Source organism: Pelodiscus sinensis, chromosome 2, assembly GCF_049634645.1.
Source record: "Pelodiscus sinensis isolate JC-2024 chromosome 2, ASM4963464v1, whole genome shotgun sequence".
Classification (NCBI taxonomy): Eukaryota; Metazoa; Chordata; order Testudines; family Trionychidae; genus Pelodiscus; species Pelodiscus sinensis.
The window spans coordinates 223,731,144-223,748,007 of NC_134712.1; the positions used below are offsets into that span (position 1 = coordinate 223,731,144).

The following is a 16,864-nucleotide window of genomic DNA, read 5'->3' on the forward strand; positions in this document are numbered from 1 at the left end:
TGTGGCTCTGCCAACCACAGCATGCTGCCTTGGATTCCGCAAACTCTTTGGTTGGGCCTGGAATGAGGACTACACTGACCCAGGAGTCAAATTGCACACCAATAATGGGGGTGTTTGGAGAGCATCCACTAGAGCTGAAGAAGTCATGTTGCAGAAGCAGCTTTAGAGTAATTCCACTTCTGTTTGGTAGAATTCTGAGGAGGGTGAGGAGATACTTTTTTCCCCTCTGATCCTAGACGTCATCTTACGTGTAAAACCTATTTAAGTTTGGCTTTTTAATGGAGCATGTCAGATACCCATTGTTCTTGAGGATGAAGTCGATGCATGTATGAATATTCCCCAATTTCAAAGTTATCCAAGTGCAAGAAACTTGGTTAACTTGGGTGTCAAGTCAAAAAAATTTCAGTGCACTATCCAGTAGAAAAAATTCCTGACAGTGAGATGCATTAGGCAACTGAACAGTCTCCAATGAAGCATTAGAAATCCCATGGTTTAGGACTTTGGAAACTAGACAAACTGTAGGCTGTAAAATCATTGGGGCAGGGATTGTATCTATAATTTGTATAGAACCTTACACATTGGGACCCCAATCTTGTTTGGGCAATTCCACAGTATAATACACTAGAAAATGTACTGTAGAGAACAATTGTCCATTGGCAGGCTGGTGTACTGTTTGGACCAATCTTAGGAATCATCTGTAGCTGCCATTTCTTATTTTAGGTTAATCTATAGGATCTCACTAAAAATTTAGCTTTCAATATCCCTCTGAGGCAGGTTGGCATTATCTACATTTAACAACAGGGAAAAGTGGCATCTTTAAGTTTGCAAAAAAAGTCTACAGAAAAGGTGGGACTAGAAACCAGTCTCCTGACTTTCATTCCTGTGCCTTATCAAAACAGAATTCTTCCTTTCCCTGGGCAGTGAAAACAACTTGATAATATGAAGATTTTTAATCATAGAGAGGGTCTTTATATAGAGGACCCAGAGATTCTACACAAAGGTAAAACTACTTTTCTGAAAAGGGTAACCCCTTGCTAAACTGAAGTTCTTCAAAAAGGGATATAGATCACACTGAAAAATGTTACATGGAAAAAGTCCCCTTTCTACAGTCAGAAGATCTTTGAATTCTCTTTCATTTTTAGAAAGGAACTAATGCACCAAAGAAAAGAAAACTATTTTAAGTCTATTATCTAGGGACAGCAAACCAGTCAGCATGATATCTAGGTATGTTATCTAGATAGACCTCAGTGTCTCCCCTTCTCTCAGTGAAGTAGTTTTGTTTTTTAAAAGAACTTCCCTATGCCAACAAGCATTAATTTTGTATTTACTATGTTTACTAAGTTGTTCAATAACTGCCTTATGCTGATAGCTCATAAATAATACTGAAGACAATGAAGCCTCTCCCTTGGTGAGGCACAGACAGCCACATGGAACAGCCAACCTCTTTGAGTGGTTTGGGGCTGCTGAGGGTCCTGCTGGGCTACTGGCTGGGAGCTGCTTAGGCAAGCACCTCCTAGCCAGAGTCTGCCTCTGGCATCCCATCCCCTCCTGCACCGCATCTCCCTGCCCCAAGTCATCACCTCCTCCTGCCCCAGGTCACTACCCAAATCCTCTGCACCCATGAGTCCAGCTCCCTCCCAGACTCTGCACTCCCTCCTACACTCCTCTCCCAGGCCAGAATCCTCTCTTGCACCCATAACACCTCCTGGACCCTGCACCCCAATCACCTGCCCCAGATCACAACTCCCTCCTTCAATCAAACTATCTCTCGGATCCCACATCCTCTCCTGCACCCCAGTCCCAGACCCCGAGTTCCCTTCTGCACCCATCCTCCGTCCCAAACCCACACTTTCTCCAAAGAAATGTGCAACTCTTGACTACTTATTAAAATCTTGGAGTGGCCCTCCCATCAAAAATTATTGCCCACCCCTGCTCTAAAAATATACCTGTGTCCTCCATCTTAATGAAAGTTCTCCACCCACATCCAATATAGTTTACTGAGGTTCAGAAGCAAGGAAGTGTTTTACCTAATAGTGTTAAAATACAGCACAAATAATGCTGATATGACAGGAGAAAGATAATATGAATCATCATCTTCTGCCTACTCAGGAATATCAGCTCATTATTACTTATTATTGACTTACACAAATATAAAACAAAACTTGAAACAATTGAAATTATATAGACTATTTTTCATCTTTCTAATATTATTTGGAATACATTTTGCAAATAACCTAAGCCTGCTGTGTTTCTGCTTAGAGAGACATCCATCACTGTCGAAACATTACAGTACCTTTTGAATAGTTTTCTCATCTTTTTCCATTTTTAATTGCATACCTCGAACTTCCTTATCTGAAAACAAAAAAGAAGAAAGGTAGAGCATGAAATTACATGCCTAGATCATTGTATTCATATTGTGTGTTTCAGGTCAGTCTAAGCCTAGTGGAATTCACCGTGGATCAAAGTCCTAGCAGAAATCTGACCTTCACAACTGCCCTTGACATTCACAGCCTTCTTCCTGCTGTTCAGCCGGCTGGTCAGATAGAGATTAAGAAGTAAGTTCAAGAGCCAAGTGTGGCTGAGTGCCCACAGCTTTTCATTAATACTAGTTCTGGACATCCTTGCTGTTAGTCACAGCCAATACAAAGTGCTTTAGCAGGTGGTTCTTTATTGCGCAAATAAAACTATGAAGAGATGAGAAGTGCCATTAAATCTGATGATAAACAGCAATAAAGAATACTGTTTATATCAAATTCATCTTTCTACTATAAAAGGTACTACTACGTCTAATCTATTTGGGTGTACCAAAGTCAGAAGCCAGATTTTCCACACAAATTTGGTTCTAATGCTATAGATTTCTAGCTTTCCATGAGAACTTTCTAACACTGACAATATACTAGTGGCAACTTGAAAATAATGAGAGGATTTGTTAATTGTTCTTATAATCTATACAGTGTGTATGAATATGTATAAATACACACAAACACACTCAATTTCAGAATGAAACAAAAAGAATCCCTTTTTAAAAGTGTTCTAAAGTAAATATACTGAAAACAGTGTTGATAACTTGAGGAAGAAATTGATTCTTACAGACTTCTATATAAACATATAATTAATATTTTCCCCAGAAAGTGTATTTTAATCATATGCATAAGCATAGAAAGCCATTCTATATACAGTGAACATTTGATCTTCTCATCTTAAGGCAATAAAACTATATACTACATCATTTACAAATATAAATATTTATATAACACCTTTCTCAGATTTTAATTTTGCAGACTACAAAATAATAGTGGTCTATTTTATGAACTCCAGCAATACTCTTAACCAACATAAGACATCTCAATATCCATTTGAACAACAAATATTCCTTTATCACGAGTTTAAAAAAAAAGGAAAAAGGAAATATATAAAATTTAGAATAATTAAAAAGTACAAAACAAGCCGACAGAAAGCCAAGAATAACTTACCACATTTTTGAACAATACAAGATTTACATTTTGATTTAACATTTAATTCATACTATATTTAAATGTCATATTGACCTAACATCACATGAAAATTTTACCTAATTTATGATTTTCTTTTTCACCGTGTTTTAGAGACTCTTCAAGATGCAAAATCCTATCAAGTAGTTTAGCAATCTCTTCTCTGAAATCCTTATTTTCTTTTTCAAGCACTTTTTTTTCATTTTCATCATCATTGTCAAAGGCAATCTGAAAGATTTAGAACTTACATTTCTAAGTTAAGAATCAAGGATTTAAATGTGCTGCACCAAATATAACAACTATACAACACAGCTATCACATAATTTTCTGAATTCTATTACACAGTTATAATATGAATAGAAAAGAGTCAGGAGACTAAATGGGATCTTGCTAGAAGAAAGACTGCAGTACATTATATACAAAGCCATAACACATGGGGACATTTTATTGACAGGAATAATGCATATCATACTGTTTGTATGCCCTCATCATTCAGGTCAATTTATTATGGAGGCTGTGTCCAGGAAGGCAGCTGGGGCCTGTCCACCCACACTTCCCTCTGTGTTTATGAAGTGCCGTCCGTAACTAGGCAGGCAGGAGAGACTGTGGACAGGCAACACCAGGGGGTTGCAAAGTGCATGGCTAAGGAGGGGGGCTTGTTGCCTTTGTGCCATTTCTCAGTGACAGTGCTGCCAGTGTCATGAGGAGCACATCACATGTCAAAGTGGTGAAGTTTTCAGGCTGGGAGCCGCATGGAGTCCATCAGGCCTTCTGATACCAACACAGTTGGTTTTCTACTTGGTGTCGGAGCCACCCAGAGGCAATTCATATTCTGAACATTAACATGGCTTTGCATGCCTGTCACACATAGACCGTGCAGGGGTTTAATGCTATTGAAGACTATGGTTTAAATCTCTATGCAAACAGTGATTACCTTGTAAGAAGGTTCCAGGATAACATTCAACAAAAGACTTTAAAGTTATAGTTTTAGTAAAGCAAACTCATTTACATTTTTATTATGCGTGTCCTTTGTTTAAATCTTGCCACATCCATTATGGAAAAGACTTCTTATGCAACTGAAGCTTATTGGGACAGCTACTCTTTTTTTCTTGTCTGTTTCAAAGCTATTGAAAACATTTGAATATACTGTCTTATGGCTGTCCCGATTTTACTGCCACATATTTCTTTTAAAATTACAGAAAAGCTTTCGGAAGCTAGACAAAACTTCAGAGTAATACCAAACTATCAAACTGAATTCCAAAGGCCTTAAAATATTAAAAACAAAGCACAGGTTATGAATTTATTTGTTTACTAAAGGAAAGTTAAGGTATTTGTTCTACTTGGCAAAAATAAGCATGTGAAAGTATGAAAACTCTGGTACCTAGAATTACAGAAGTAAAATTCTGAGTTTAAGAAAACATGTAAACATGAACTCAAAATTAAAATATATTTATGCCTAAAATTTAGTCCTGCACAACTATTTCAAGTATTATTCTCGAAAAACAAAACAAAAGAACCAACTCAGTGCCTTCTGCTCACTAAAACATTTAGGAATAAACCATCTAAGTGTTTCATACAGTTCTTCTGGCTGCAATACTCCAAATGATTTTACTGGGAATCAGGTGGATAAAATCCCATAGCATGCCTTAAAAATCAACCCTATTAGTTTGTGGCTTTTTTTTTTTTTTTTTTTTGCTAAGAAGTAGCAATTTCTAGAAAGGTCAATTGTCGATTAATGAAAGTATGTAAAGTTAGCAGTATATATTTTTCAAACTATATATCCTCAATAACTATTATCTCACTGCAATTTTTAAAGAGTTTTATTCTAACAAAAGAGCTTTTTAGTTATTCCTGCTAGTTAATTACTTTACTAGGATTATTTTTTTTATAAAAACTCTTTCCAGAACCTTGGAAATCCTATAGAAAGTCTCTAACAAGCTGAAGATTGGTTGTTAATAAAACAGCCAATAAAATATTTGAGTGATTATTTATCATTCTCCTCAAACATTGTTCAGTTCTAATCCATTTCAGAACAAATCTGCAATTGCAAAGAACCTTTTAAATAACTGTTTCAGACCTAAACAGGCTTAGGCATGAGTTCCTTTGCTTTGGCTGAATTTTGGCATCAACAGCGGATAGCAGAAGAATCAGCATCATTTTAAATGAAACTAGGAGCTGTTTGACTTAGTCATATTAACCAAAGAATAAATTTTAAGCAATGTTTTTAATATCTAAGTGTATATTTTTTGTCTGTTATTGTTTTACTGCAACAATTCAGGAAAATATAGTAGGCTTATTTTACTCACAGATCAATTTATAGTTTGTGCTTTGCATGTATAACCTTTAGCTCTAGCTCCACCATCTGTTATAAAAAAGAACTGCAAATAATTAGCTATTCAGTCTCCTGCTGCAATGAGGACACTCATTAGCAAAGTGAACAAAGGGACAGTTTTCTGTAGCTACAGTCATCTGTTACAGTTTGAGTGGCAGGTTTTGTGGTAGTGTTCTCTCTACCATCTGCCCACAGCAGTAGTTTTGGCTTGCTGAAACCAAAGGGAATCATGTAAGCAAAAAAGGGCTAGAAAGTGGGAAGCAAAAAAGTACTAGAAAGAGATTGGCAATCATAAGATTTTAAACTAACTTTATATATAAAATTGCTGATTTGTTACTTTCAGTTTACAATTTACCCAATATTTTTTTTAAATGAAAATAGTTTTATTTAGTTTTAATTAATGCCAAAGTATACAGTTGCTAATGGTTTAGATTTTGATTAATTTTCTAGAACAGCAGGAAAATTTGAATACATTGTTTAGAAATATGACAATTTTAGGGCCAGATTCTACCATCCTTACTTCATGCTGAATAGTAAGTTAGACATAAGAACAGCCATACTAGGTCATACTTATGGTCACTCATTGTAATCCAGTATCCCATCTTCCAGCAATGGCCAATGCCAGAATAATCAGAGGATATGAACAGAACTGGGTAATTATTAAGTGATCCATCCCATCATATTTTCCCAGATTCTCCCAGATGCAGACTCAGGACATGAAGACCTGGTCTATATGAAAGGGGAAAGTCGAGTTAAGATACACAACTCTAGCTACTTTAATTACATAGCTGGAGTTGACGTATCTTAAACACTGGCATGTGTACGGGGTGTGCTGGGTGTGCCCAGGCACACCCTAATGTCTTAGTGTTGCCAGGTGTCCGGTTTTCTACTGGACAGTCTGGGTTTTTGGGGGCTTTGTCCGGTAGAAATATCCAGAAAATACCGGACATGTGCAATATCTGGTATTTTCTGGTTTTCCAACTGGTCGCCCAGAAACCTGGCAGGGGGAGTGGCTGGGAGGCGGGGCATGATCAGTGCTGGGAGTCCTGGCTGCATGTGAGGAGGAGGGAAAGCCCAGTCCGTGCTCCAGTGCACTGGTCAAGCGCATGGTGGAGCCGCAGCCGGACTGACTTGCCCTTCGCCTGGACCGTGCGGGGGGTGGGAGCACCCTGGGATCTGCACTGCCCCGGTCAGTCCCGCTTCCCACCGGCTGATATGCTCCCTCCCCCACCCCCTCCTGGCCAGCCGGTTGGTTCTCTCTCACTTCTTCTCCTGATCTTCCCCAGCCAGCCCCGCTGCACCAGCCGCCAGCCCTGCTTCCAGCGGCCAGTTCTCCCCTCCTCTCCCGATCTCCCCCAGCCAGCTCCGCTCCCGCTGGCCGCTCCGCCCTTCCCCCGATCTCCCCTGCCAGCCCTGCTCTGCCCAACCCCTTCCCCACACCGAACAGCTCTGCTTCCCGTCAGCCACCCCCCCGATCTTCCCCGGTCCCTCCCCCCCATGAAGTGTGTCCGGCATTTGTTTTAAGACTACCTGGTAACCCTATAATGTCTCCAAAAAAAGTGGCTTTGCATTTTAATTTAATCGCATGATACGCTCTTTTAGTTTTAAAGTATGGATTGCTGTATTATGCAATAACCACTCAATTGCCCACATAAAAAGCAAACTAAGTTGTACAATGTCCCATACTTAAGTTTGTATTTTTTACGTAAAGTTTAGTTAATTTAAAAAAATTAAGTTTAGTTATGTTTTAGTTTCTTTAGTTTGTTGGATGAATAAAAATAATGTCCTTTATGATTGAGTATTCGATAAATGTTTGCCTTTTAAAAAAAAATTTCCTGGGTGCACACCCTAATGAAATGTGCTGCGCACAGCTATGATCTTAAATAGTGTTTTTGGGCTGTCCACACAGTAGGAAGACGATGGGAGCACACACTCCCATCAACTTCCCTTACTCCTCACGAGGAGCAGGACTACCTGTGCTAAGGGTGGTGCCCTCTCAGTTCGAATTAGCAGGTCTTCACTACACCTGCTAATTTGAACGCCAGAAGATCGACTGCAGCAGCATTGATCCTCTGCATAGTGTAGAGAATGGGGTTGCCTCCCTGACCATCCTGGCTAATAGCCATTGATGGACCTATCTTCCATGAACTTACTTAATTGTTTTTTGCACCCAGTTATGCTTTTGGCCTTTACAACATGCGCAGGCAACAAGATCCACATATTGACTATGAATTTGTGAAATAATACTTCCTTTAATTTCTTCTAAACCTCATGGGTACAGTTTCAGGAGGGCAGAGGATGCAGCAGCCGTGTACACTGCAACACAGCTTACTTTTCATCCCGTTCCCCAGACTATTAGGGAGTGATGAAAAAGTACTTGGATTCTGTGATTTACTTCTCTGCCCCCTCCCTTCACCAGCTAGGAGTGAGAGACATGCACAGAATGCAAGTACTTTCCCCTCACTCCCTGATTGTCTGGGGAATGGGATGAAATGCAAGCCGCATCCCGGTGCACACAGCTGTTCCCCCCCCCCACACACTGTCCCAAAACTCTACCCTTGCTAAACCTATTAATTTGATTGGTGATGTCTGTTTCTTGTGTTATGTGATGGGTAAAAAACACTTCCTTATTCACTCTCTCTACATCATTCAATATTTTGTAGACCTCTCTTGTAGCCCATTTAGTCATCTTTTTCCTAGCCAAAAAGTCCCAGTCCTTTTGATCACCCCTCATACAGTTGCTGTTCCATACCTTTAATCATTTTTGTTATCTATCTCTGTATTTTCTCCTTTATTAATATTTTTAATGGAGTGACAAGAACTACACACTGCATTCAAGTGTGGGTGTACAATGGAATTATACAGTGAAATTACGATACTTACTGTCTTATTATTAGGGCTGTCAATTGACCTACATTAACACCTGCGATTAATGCAGGACAGAATTAACACGCTAATCCTTCTAATGCATTAATCGCAGGCATTAATGCTGCCCTGCCCCTTTGAAGTGCCACTCCGGGGACTCCAACTAATCCTGGGCTCCTGCGGTACTGCCCCTTTGAAGTCCCGCTGCAGCATTTCAAAGGGGCAGTTGTATTGAGCCTGGGGTCAGCTGAAGACTCTAGCTGATCCCAGGCTTCTGTAGCGCTGCCCCTTTGAAATGCTGCTGCAGAGTTTCAAAGGGGCAGTGCATGTGATTAATTGCACAATTAATCAACATTAATTTTTTTAATCGCTTGACAGCTCTACTTATTATCTATCCTTTTCCCACTGGTCCCTAATATTCTCTTAGCTTTTCTGATTGCTGCTGAATACTGAGCATGTTTTAAGATAACATAAGGGTTCCAAGATGTGTTTCTTGAGTGCAACAGCCAGTTTCGACCCTCCTCATTTTGTATGTATAGTTGAATTATGTTTTCCAGTGTATATTACTTTGCATTTATCAACATTGAATTTAATTTGCCATTATGTTGCCTAGTCACCCAGTTTTATGAGATCTCTTGGTAATTCTTCACAGTCTGTTTTGGAATTAAGTATCTTGAGTAATTTGTGACATCTGCAAATTTTGCCACCTCACTGGTCCTATTACCTATCTCTGAGGTGAACCATTTTTAACTTTTTCCTATTCTGAAAACAGATTGGCTGTGTCTACACTGGGCCACTTATTCCGGAAAATCAGCCACTTTTCCGGAATAAGCTGCGAGCTGTCTACACTGGCCCTTAAATTTCTGGAAAAGCAATGACGTTGAACTGTATAAAATCAGCCGCTATTCCGGAAAAACTATTCTGCTCCCGCTCGGGCATAAGTCCTTATTCTGGAACACTGTTCCGGAAAAGGGCCAGTGTAGACAGCCCAGTAGTATTTTCCGGAAAAATGCGTCTACATTGGCCACGGATGCTTTTCCGGAAAAAGGGCTTTTCCAGAAAAACAGCCTGCCAGTGTAGACGCTCTTTTTCCAGAAATACTTATAACGAAAGCTATTCTGTTTTAAGCATTTCCGGAAATTCATGCCAGTGTAGACACAGCCATCATGTATTCCTACCCTTTGTTATCCAGCTATTCAGCAGTTATTACTCCATAGAATCATAGAATACTAGAACTGGAAGGGACCTCGAGAAATCCTCAAGTCCAGTCCCCTGCCATCACAGCAGGACCAAGCACTGTCTAGATCAGGGCTACTTAACTTTGGAAGCCCCAGGGGCCAAAATGATACTAACAGCATGTGCTAAGAGCCGCAACTGAAGTATGGTTGCATATAAATGCAAATATATATGCAAATAGCTTCCTTCACACTGAGGGGCATGAATATAAAAATTAAAGCAAGACTATAGAACACACAGGCCCCATTTAAGTCAGTTCTACTGATACTAATAAAATGCAGTATTTACCTGATTTCCACCCGTATGTCAGCACTTTTAATGAGCAATGACAGTCTAGGAATTTAACTACTAAAATGCATATCAACAGAAGACTTTTAATTCAACTACTTTTTTGTTTTAACTCTCACCCACAGGCCGCAAACAAACAGGCACGTGGGTCGCGTGTTGAGTAGCCCTGGTCTAGAGCATCCCTGAGAGAAGTCTGTCTAACCTGCCCTTAAATATTTCCAGTGATGGAGATTCCACAACCTCCCTAAGCAATTTATTCCAGTGTTTAACCACCCTGACAGTTAGGAAGTATTTCTTAGTGTCCAACTTAAACCTCCCTTGCTGCAGGTTAAGCCCATTGCTTCTTGTCCTATAATCAGAAGCCAAAGAGAACAATTTTCCCTGTCCTGCCTATGACACCCTTTTAGATACCTGAAAACTCCTATCATGTCCCCTCTTAATCTTCTCTTTTCCAAACTAAACAAGCCCAATTCCTTCAGCCTTCCCTCATAGCTCATGTTTTCTAGACCTTTAATCAGTTTTGTTGCTCTTCTTGGACCTTCTCTAATTTCTCCACATCTTTCTTGAAATGTTGTGCCCAGAAGTGAACACAATACTCCAGCTGAGGCCTAATCAGTGCCGAGTAGAGCGGAAGAATGATTTCTCGTGTCTTGCTCACAACACTCCTGTTTATATATCCCTGAATCATGTTTGCATTTTGCAACAGTGTCACACTGTTGACTCATATTTAGCTTGCCGTCCACTATGGCCATGGCCCCTAGATCCCTTTCTGCAGTGCTCCTCCCTAGACAGTCACTTCCCATTCTGTCTGTATGAAATGTACTGTTCCTTCTTAAGTGGAGTATTTTGCAGCTGTCCTTATTAAACTTCATCCTATTTACTTCAGACCATTTCTCCAGTTTGCCCATGTGAGGATCTTTCCTCTTATTCCATGACTTCTTACTTTAAGCATCTTTAAGGAGGAACTTTGTCAAAGGCTTTCTCAAGTCCAACTACATTATATCTAGTGGATCACTCTTGTCTATATTTGTTTACCTCCACTGAGAATTCTAATCAATAGGTAAGACATGATTTCCTTTTACAAAAGCCACGTTGAATTTCTGTCCCCACCCTCCCTCAATCATGTTAGTCTCTGTGGGTATGTCTACACTACAAAGTTAGTTCGAACTAACGGATGTTAGTTCGAACTAACTTTAATAGGCGCTACACTAGCGCTCCGCTAGTTCGAACTTAATTCGAACTAGCGGAGCGCTTAGTTCGAACTAGGAAAACCTCATTTTACGAGGATTAAGGCTAGTTTGAACTAGCTAGTTCGAATTAAGGGGTGTGTAGCCCCTTAATTAGAACTAGTGGGAGGCTAGCCCTCCCCAGCTTTCCCTGGTGGCCACTCTGGCCAACACCAGGGAAACTCTATTGCCCCCCTCCCGGCCCCGGATCCCTTAAAGGGACACAGGCTGGCTATGGTGCCCGTGCCAGGTGCAAGCCTGCCAGCACCCAGCCAGCAGACCCTGCACCTGGCACGGATCGAGCCACCCACCCAATGCCCCCCAGCCCTCCCCCTCTTCCCGGGACCAGGCTGGCGGCTCCCGGGAGCTTGCCCGGGACCGCAAGAGGCGGGCACCCGCCTGGGCTAATGCGGACATCGTGGACCTCGTCCACGACCTCCGCACTAGGCACAGGAAAGTGGCCGTCTAGGGCAGGAGAGCTGCCAGCCTGGCCACCCAGGAGCAGATGTGTATGAAAATCAAGGTGGTCCACTGAGACCCCCGACCCTGAGCCCTGAGCTTACAATGGCCGTACTGGGTCAGACCAAAGGTCCATCTAGCCCAGTAGCCTCTCTGCCGACAGCGGCCAACCCTAGGGACCCTGGAGGGGATGGACCGAAGACAGTGACCAAGCCATTTGTCTCATGCCATCCCTCTCCAGCCTTCCACAAACCTTGGGCAGGGACACCACTCCTACCCCCTGGCTAATAGCCTTTTATGGACCTAACCTCCATGAATGTATCTAGCTTCTCTTTAAACTCTGTTCTAGTTGTAGCCTTCACAGCCTCCTGCAGCAAGGAGTTCCACAGGTTGACTCTTTGCTTTGTGAAGAACAACTTTCTGTTATTAGTTTGAAGCCTGCTACCCATTCCTTTCCTTTGGTGTCCTCTAATCCTTCTTTATGGGAACTAATGAAGAACTTTTCTGTATGCACCCTCTCCACCCAACTCCTGCTTTTAGAGACCTCTATCCTGTCCCCCCTCCATCTCCTCTTCTCTAAGCTGAAAAGTCCCAGTCTCTTTAGCCTCTCTTTATATGGGACCTGTTCCCAACCCCTGATCATTTTAGTTGCCCTCCCCTCTTCCACCCTCTCTCTTCCCCTCTCCCACCTCCTTTTCCCAGTCTCCCCCAGTTTTGTTCAATAAAGACAGATTCCATTTTTGAACACAATTGTCCTTTATTTTGTACATCAAGAAGAGGGGCTAGGGAAGGGTAAGTGGAAGGAGGTGAGGGAGGAATGGGGTACGAGCCCCCGATGGGGAGGACTGGGCTGGCTCTGCGGGCTTCTGGGGGTGGAAGCTCTCCTGCAGCCCCCCAATTGCCCCCTCTCCCCAGATGGCAGCCTGTAGCAAGTGCAGCTGGGCTGATGGACGAGTGCTGTGATGTGCCCAGTGTAGGCACTCAGGGCAATCCAAGCCAGGACTGCTTTGCAAGCGGGGCACCCCTGAGAACTGTCTGTCTGGGGTGGGGTTCGGGACCCTTTAAGCACAGCCCTCGGCTAGCCTGAGACAGCATCTCCATGCTCTAAGTCCTCCTCTGATGCCCCGCCGGCACTGCTTCCAGCCATCCTTAAGCCAGGTTCAGGGTCCACTTAATGTGGACATGCTAGTTCGAATTAGCAAAACGCTAATTCGAACTAGTTTTTTAGTCTGGATCCGTTAGTTCGAATTATCTTAGTTCGAATTAACTAATTCGAACTAAGTTAGTTCGAATTAACGTTGTAGTGTAGACGTACTTTTGTTCTTTATTATAGTTTCAACCAATTTGCCTGGTACTGAAATTGGCTTACTGACCTTTAATTTCCAGGATCAACTCTGGAATTTATTTTAAAAAAATTGGTGTCATTAGCTATCAAAGCTGTTGCTACCATAGTTAGTACTTACTCAATTTCATATTTGAGTTCCTTCAGAATACTTAGGTGAATACCATCCAGTTCTAGTGACTTATTATAGTTTAATTTATTAATTTGTTTCCAAATGTCTAGTCTGATTTCAGTAAGTATAAGAGTGGAAGAATACACTCTTTTGTATATCCAGATGCAGGAATTTGAATTTCACAAACATATGTATCAGTATGTTTACTAATATACATTTGAAAAATAAACAAACAGCACTTTTAGGATTAGTTACAATGGTTTTGTAAACATTTCAGAATTGAATGTTACATAAAATATCAGTAAACCAATTACAGTACAAAATACCAAAGTATTTGTTAATAATTAGTTTTAAAAAAGTAAAACAGAAGATTTCTCATTTCTTTTGTTGATATTGCGTGTTTGTCCTGAAAAAAAATCACTTTTAGAAAGATGGCATCCAGATTATCATGCACCTTTTCCTCTTTAAGATATATTTTAAATGCTGCTTACTTTTCAGTGAGTAATGGTGTGCATTACTTGCACCACAAGAGGGGGCAATTGCACAAAAAGTATCTATTGTCCAGCATCTGTCTAGGGACCCCTTCCAGTTTTACATTTTTATAAAAAGCAAATTGTAATTTACTATACTTTAGTAAATACCATTTTCATTTATTTGTAAAATATTTATTATTTATTACATTTGAATGGTTCATTTACAATTTTTTACAGTCAATAAATTTAAATATTTCATAGATTCATAGAGTTCAAAGCCAGAAAGGCTAATCAGATCATCTAGTTTAACCACCTGTATATTGCAGGCCACTAAATTTCACATAGTTGCTTCTGTACTGAACTCAATAACTTCTGTTTGGCTAAAGTGTATCTTTCAGAAAAGAATCCAGACTTGATCTGGAGACATCAGGCTAAGAGAATGCATCACTTTCCTTGGTGGTTCCTTTCACTGTTAAAAATGTGCACCTTATTTCCAATTGCAATTTGTCTGGTTTCAGCTTCCAACCATGATTCGTTTTAGGGATGTTAAAAAGCAGGGAGGTTTTGTGAACGTGTAACTGCTGAAATTTTCAGCAGTGACACATTTATACACGGGGCGGGGGAGATGGCTCCATGGGAGCCGATGCTCAAGGGGAGCCACCTCCCCTCCTCCTCTGTGCTGCTGCTTCTGATACAGAGGCAGTGGAGGGAGGAAGGGGAGGTTTGTGGGTTACCATTTAAACAAATACACTGTTGCATCCCTAATTTGTATATCTTTCTCTACTAAATTAAAGAACCCTTTACTACTTAGCTCTCTGATAAGCTAAACAGACTGAGCTCCTTAAAGACATGTTTGCACTACAACTAAAAACCTGCAGCTGACCAGTGCTAGCAGACCCAGGCTCACAGAGCTTAGGAAAAGGGGACATTTAATTACAGAGCACATGTTCAGGTTCAGGTTCAGGCAGCAGCCTGCGAGATGCAAGGGTTCCGGAGCTCATTTACAGGTTCCCTTTCCCTGGACCCCACCTGTCGCTGCCCCAGAAGTGTTGCAGCTGGGGCACAGGCACTCTTTCCATGGCTCCCACCCAGCCTAGCTAGACGTCCCCTGGCTGGAAGACTGATGCCCCTCCTTTGCCTGTGCCAACTGGAGCTGCCATGGCCATGGAGAAGCACCTCTCACATGGCCCGATGCTGCTGCAGTGAGAGAAGGCTGGGATAGTCCTCTCTCCCCAGAACAGCCTGCACCTCAACCCCTTCAGCCCCAGCCCAGAGCCTGTACCTTCAGCACTTACCCCTCTTGTGTCCCAAGCCTCCAAACCAGCCCTGAGCCCCCTACCACACCCCAACCCCTTGGCCCGAGCCCTGCAAGACACATTGGTGCACATAATGAAAGTCATTTTTTATGGACATAAAAATTAGAGGGGACACTGGTTATAAACCAGTGATTTTAATGTTCCAGTCATGCAACTCATCCCACCAAATATCAGTAATGCCCAAATTTTCCAGTACCTTTTACTTGAGCAGTTGACAAAGTCTTCTCTTAAAATTCTTTGCCACTTCTGTTCATTGTGTTGGTGACACAATGTGTTTGAGTTTACATCAAAATGCATTTTAAGCCATTGCACTGTTAGTTAATGTCATTGCAGATGCACCAGCTAGTCTCCAGCTGAAATTTATTAGCCTCATTATAGTGCAAGCCACCCTGGCTCACCCCCTTGCTCTCAAACATGGCACCCCAGGTAAGCCCTGCTTTGATTTCCCCTGGCCCGGGCTATAAACATTTCCAAGCATTCAGGTATTTGACAAGCATTCTCTTCAAGCGTCTAATTTATTTAACAAAAGGAACAACACGTAACATAAGCAAACCTCCATCCCAGCATCTAAGCTGGGAGACAGGGTCACTCTTAGTTTATCTGTTCTCACCTAGTCCACTGCTCATCTCTGTCCAAGCCCTTTACCTGTAGGGGGAGTCAAGACTCTTGACTGTATGTGGGTAATTTCCCCACCGTTAGAGGTCCATAGAGAACTGTCAGCTACAGCTCTTCCCCAGGGCAGCACATAGTTCCTAGTAGACTGGGTTTCTGGCCACTGTTTGGGAAATCCTTTTGCTAGGCCTTTCCCCATGTCTTCCTAAATGCCTACCTTCTGCAGCTCTCCCCTTAAGAATCTCTTATCCCATCAAGCACCTCTGAAGCACCTTGCTCTGGCAGTCTGTAGCCAGACACAAACCCCATCTTGTTTTTCCACAAACCCCATCTTGTTTCCCCCCCCCCCCCCCCCAGAGAGCAAGAGAAAGGCAGTCAGCCTTTGATGCCCTGGGAACACAGGTTTGCTGCCTGTCCCTGACTCTACCATAAACAGAAACCAGACAGTAAATGGGCTAGCTGACGACCCGGGGCCTCCCGTCGCCCTGATGGCTAGTACCAGTAATTGACACGCCTGCACTGTCCCAGGAGAGGAATCTTCGCCCATCACATACCAGAGGTGCCCATTGTCTGCATTTTCCCAGGTGTGAATTATGCTTTGCACCCTTCGTGGGAAACTTGGCATTCAAAGCCATTTTTCCTAATTGGCCACTTGAGCCCAGGAAGAAGCCTACATGACCCAAGGGGTATAAAAGAGGTTCAGCAGCCCACCCCATTTGAGCTCCAATCATCTATACCTGCTGGCAGGTATTGATTGTCTCCCGAGGTCTGTGGGACGCCCAACCTCGCCCTACTTCTTCCCGAGGGATTGAGAGAAAGACGCTGGCCACGCCAAGTCTGGAACGCAGGGGTGAGAATATATACCTGCTATGTGTCTATTTTGCATGCATTTAATAAGAGCTCAGAGAACCAAAGGGTTTCATGGTACCTGTAAGTGAGGGTACGTCTACACTACAGCGCTAGTTCGAACTAACTTAGTTCGAATTAGTTAATTCGAACTAAGCTAGTTCGAACTAACGCATCTAGAACTAAAAACTAGTTCGAACTAGCGTTTTGCTAGTTCGAACTAGTAAGTCCACATTGAGTGGACTCTGAACAGGGCTTAATGATGG

At 42.0% G+C, this 16,864-nt stretch overlaps 1 protein-coding gene across 1 annotated transcript in view; it reads right to left on the reverse strand.

Annotated features, from left to right (window-relative positions):
- The window catches only part of C2H10orf67 (chromosome 2 C10orf67 homolog), a 127,604-nt gene that overhangs the window by 88,460 nt on the left and 22,280 nt on the right, over positions 1 to 16,864 (reverse strand). Inside the window, exons 6-7 of the mRNA XM_075922520.1 lie at positions 3,572 to 3,719; positions 2,294 to 2,352 (exon numbers count right to left, since the gene is read on the reverse strand). Coding sequence (XP_075778635.1) covers positions 2,294 to 2,352; positions 3,572 to 3,719 — 207 coding nt within the window. The remainder of the gene's footprint in view (positions 1 to 2,293; positions 2,353 to 3,571; positions 3,720 to 16,864) is intronic.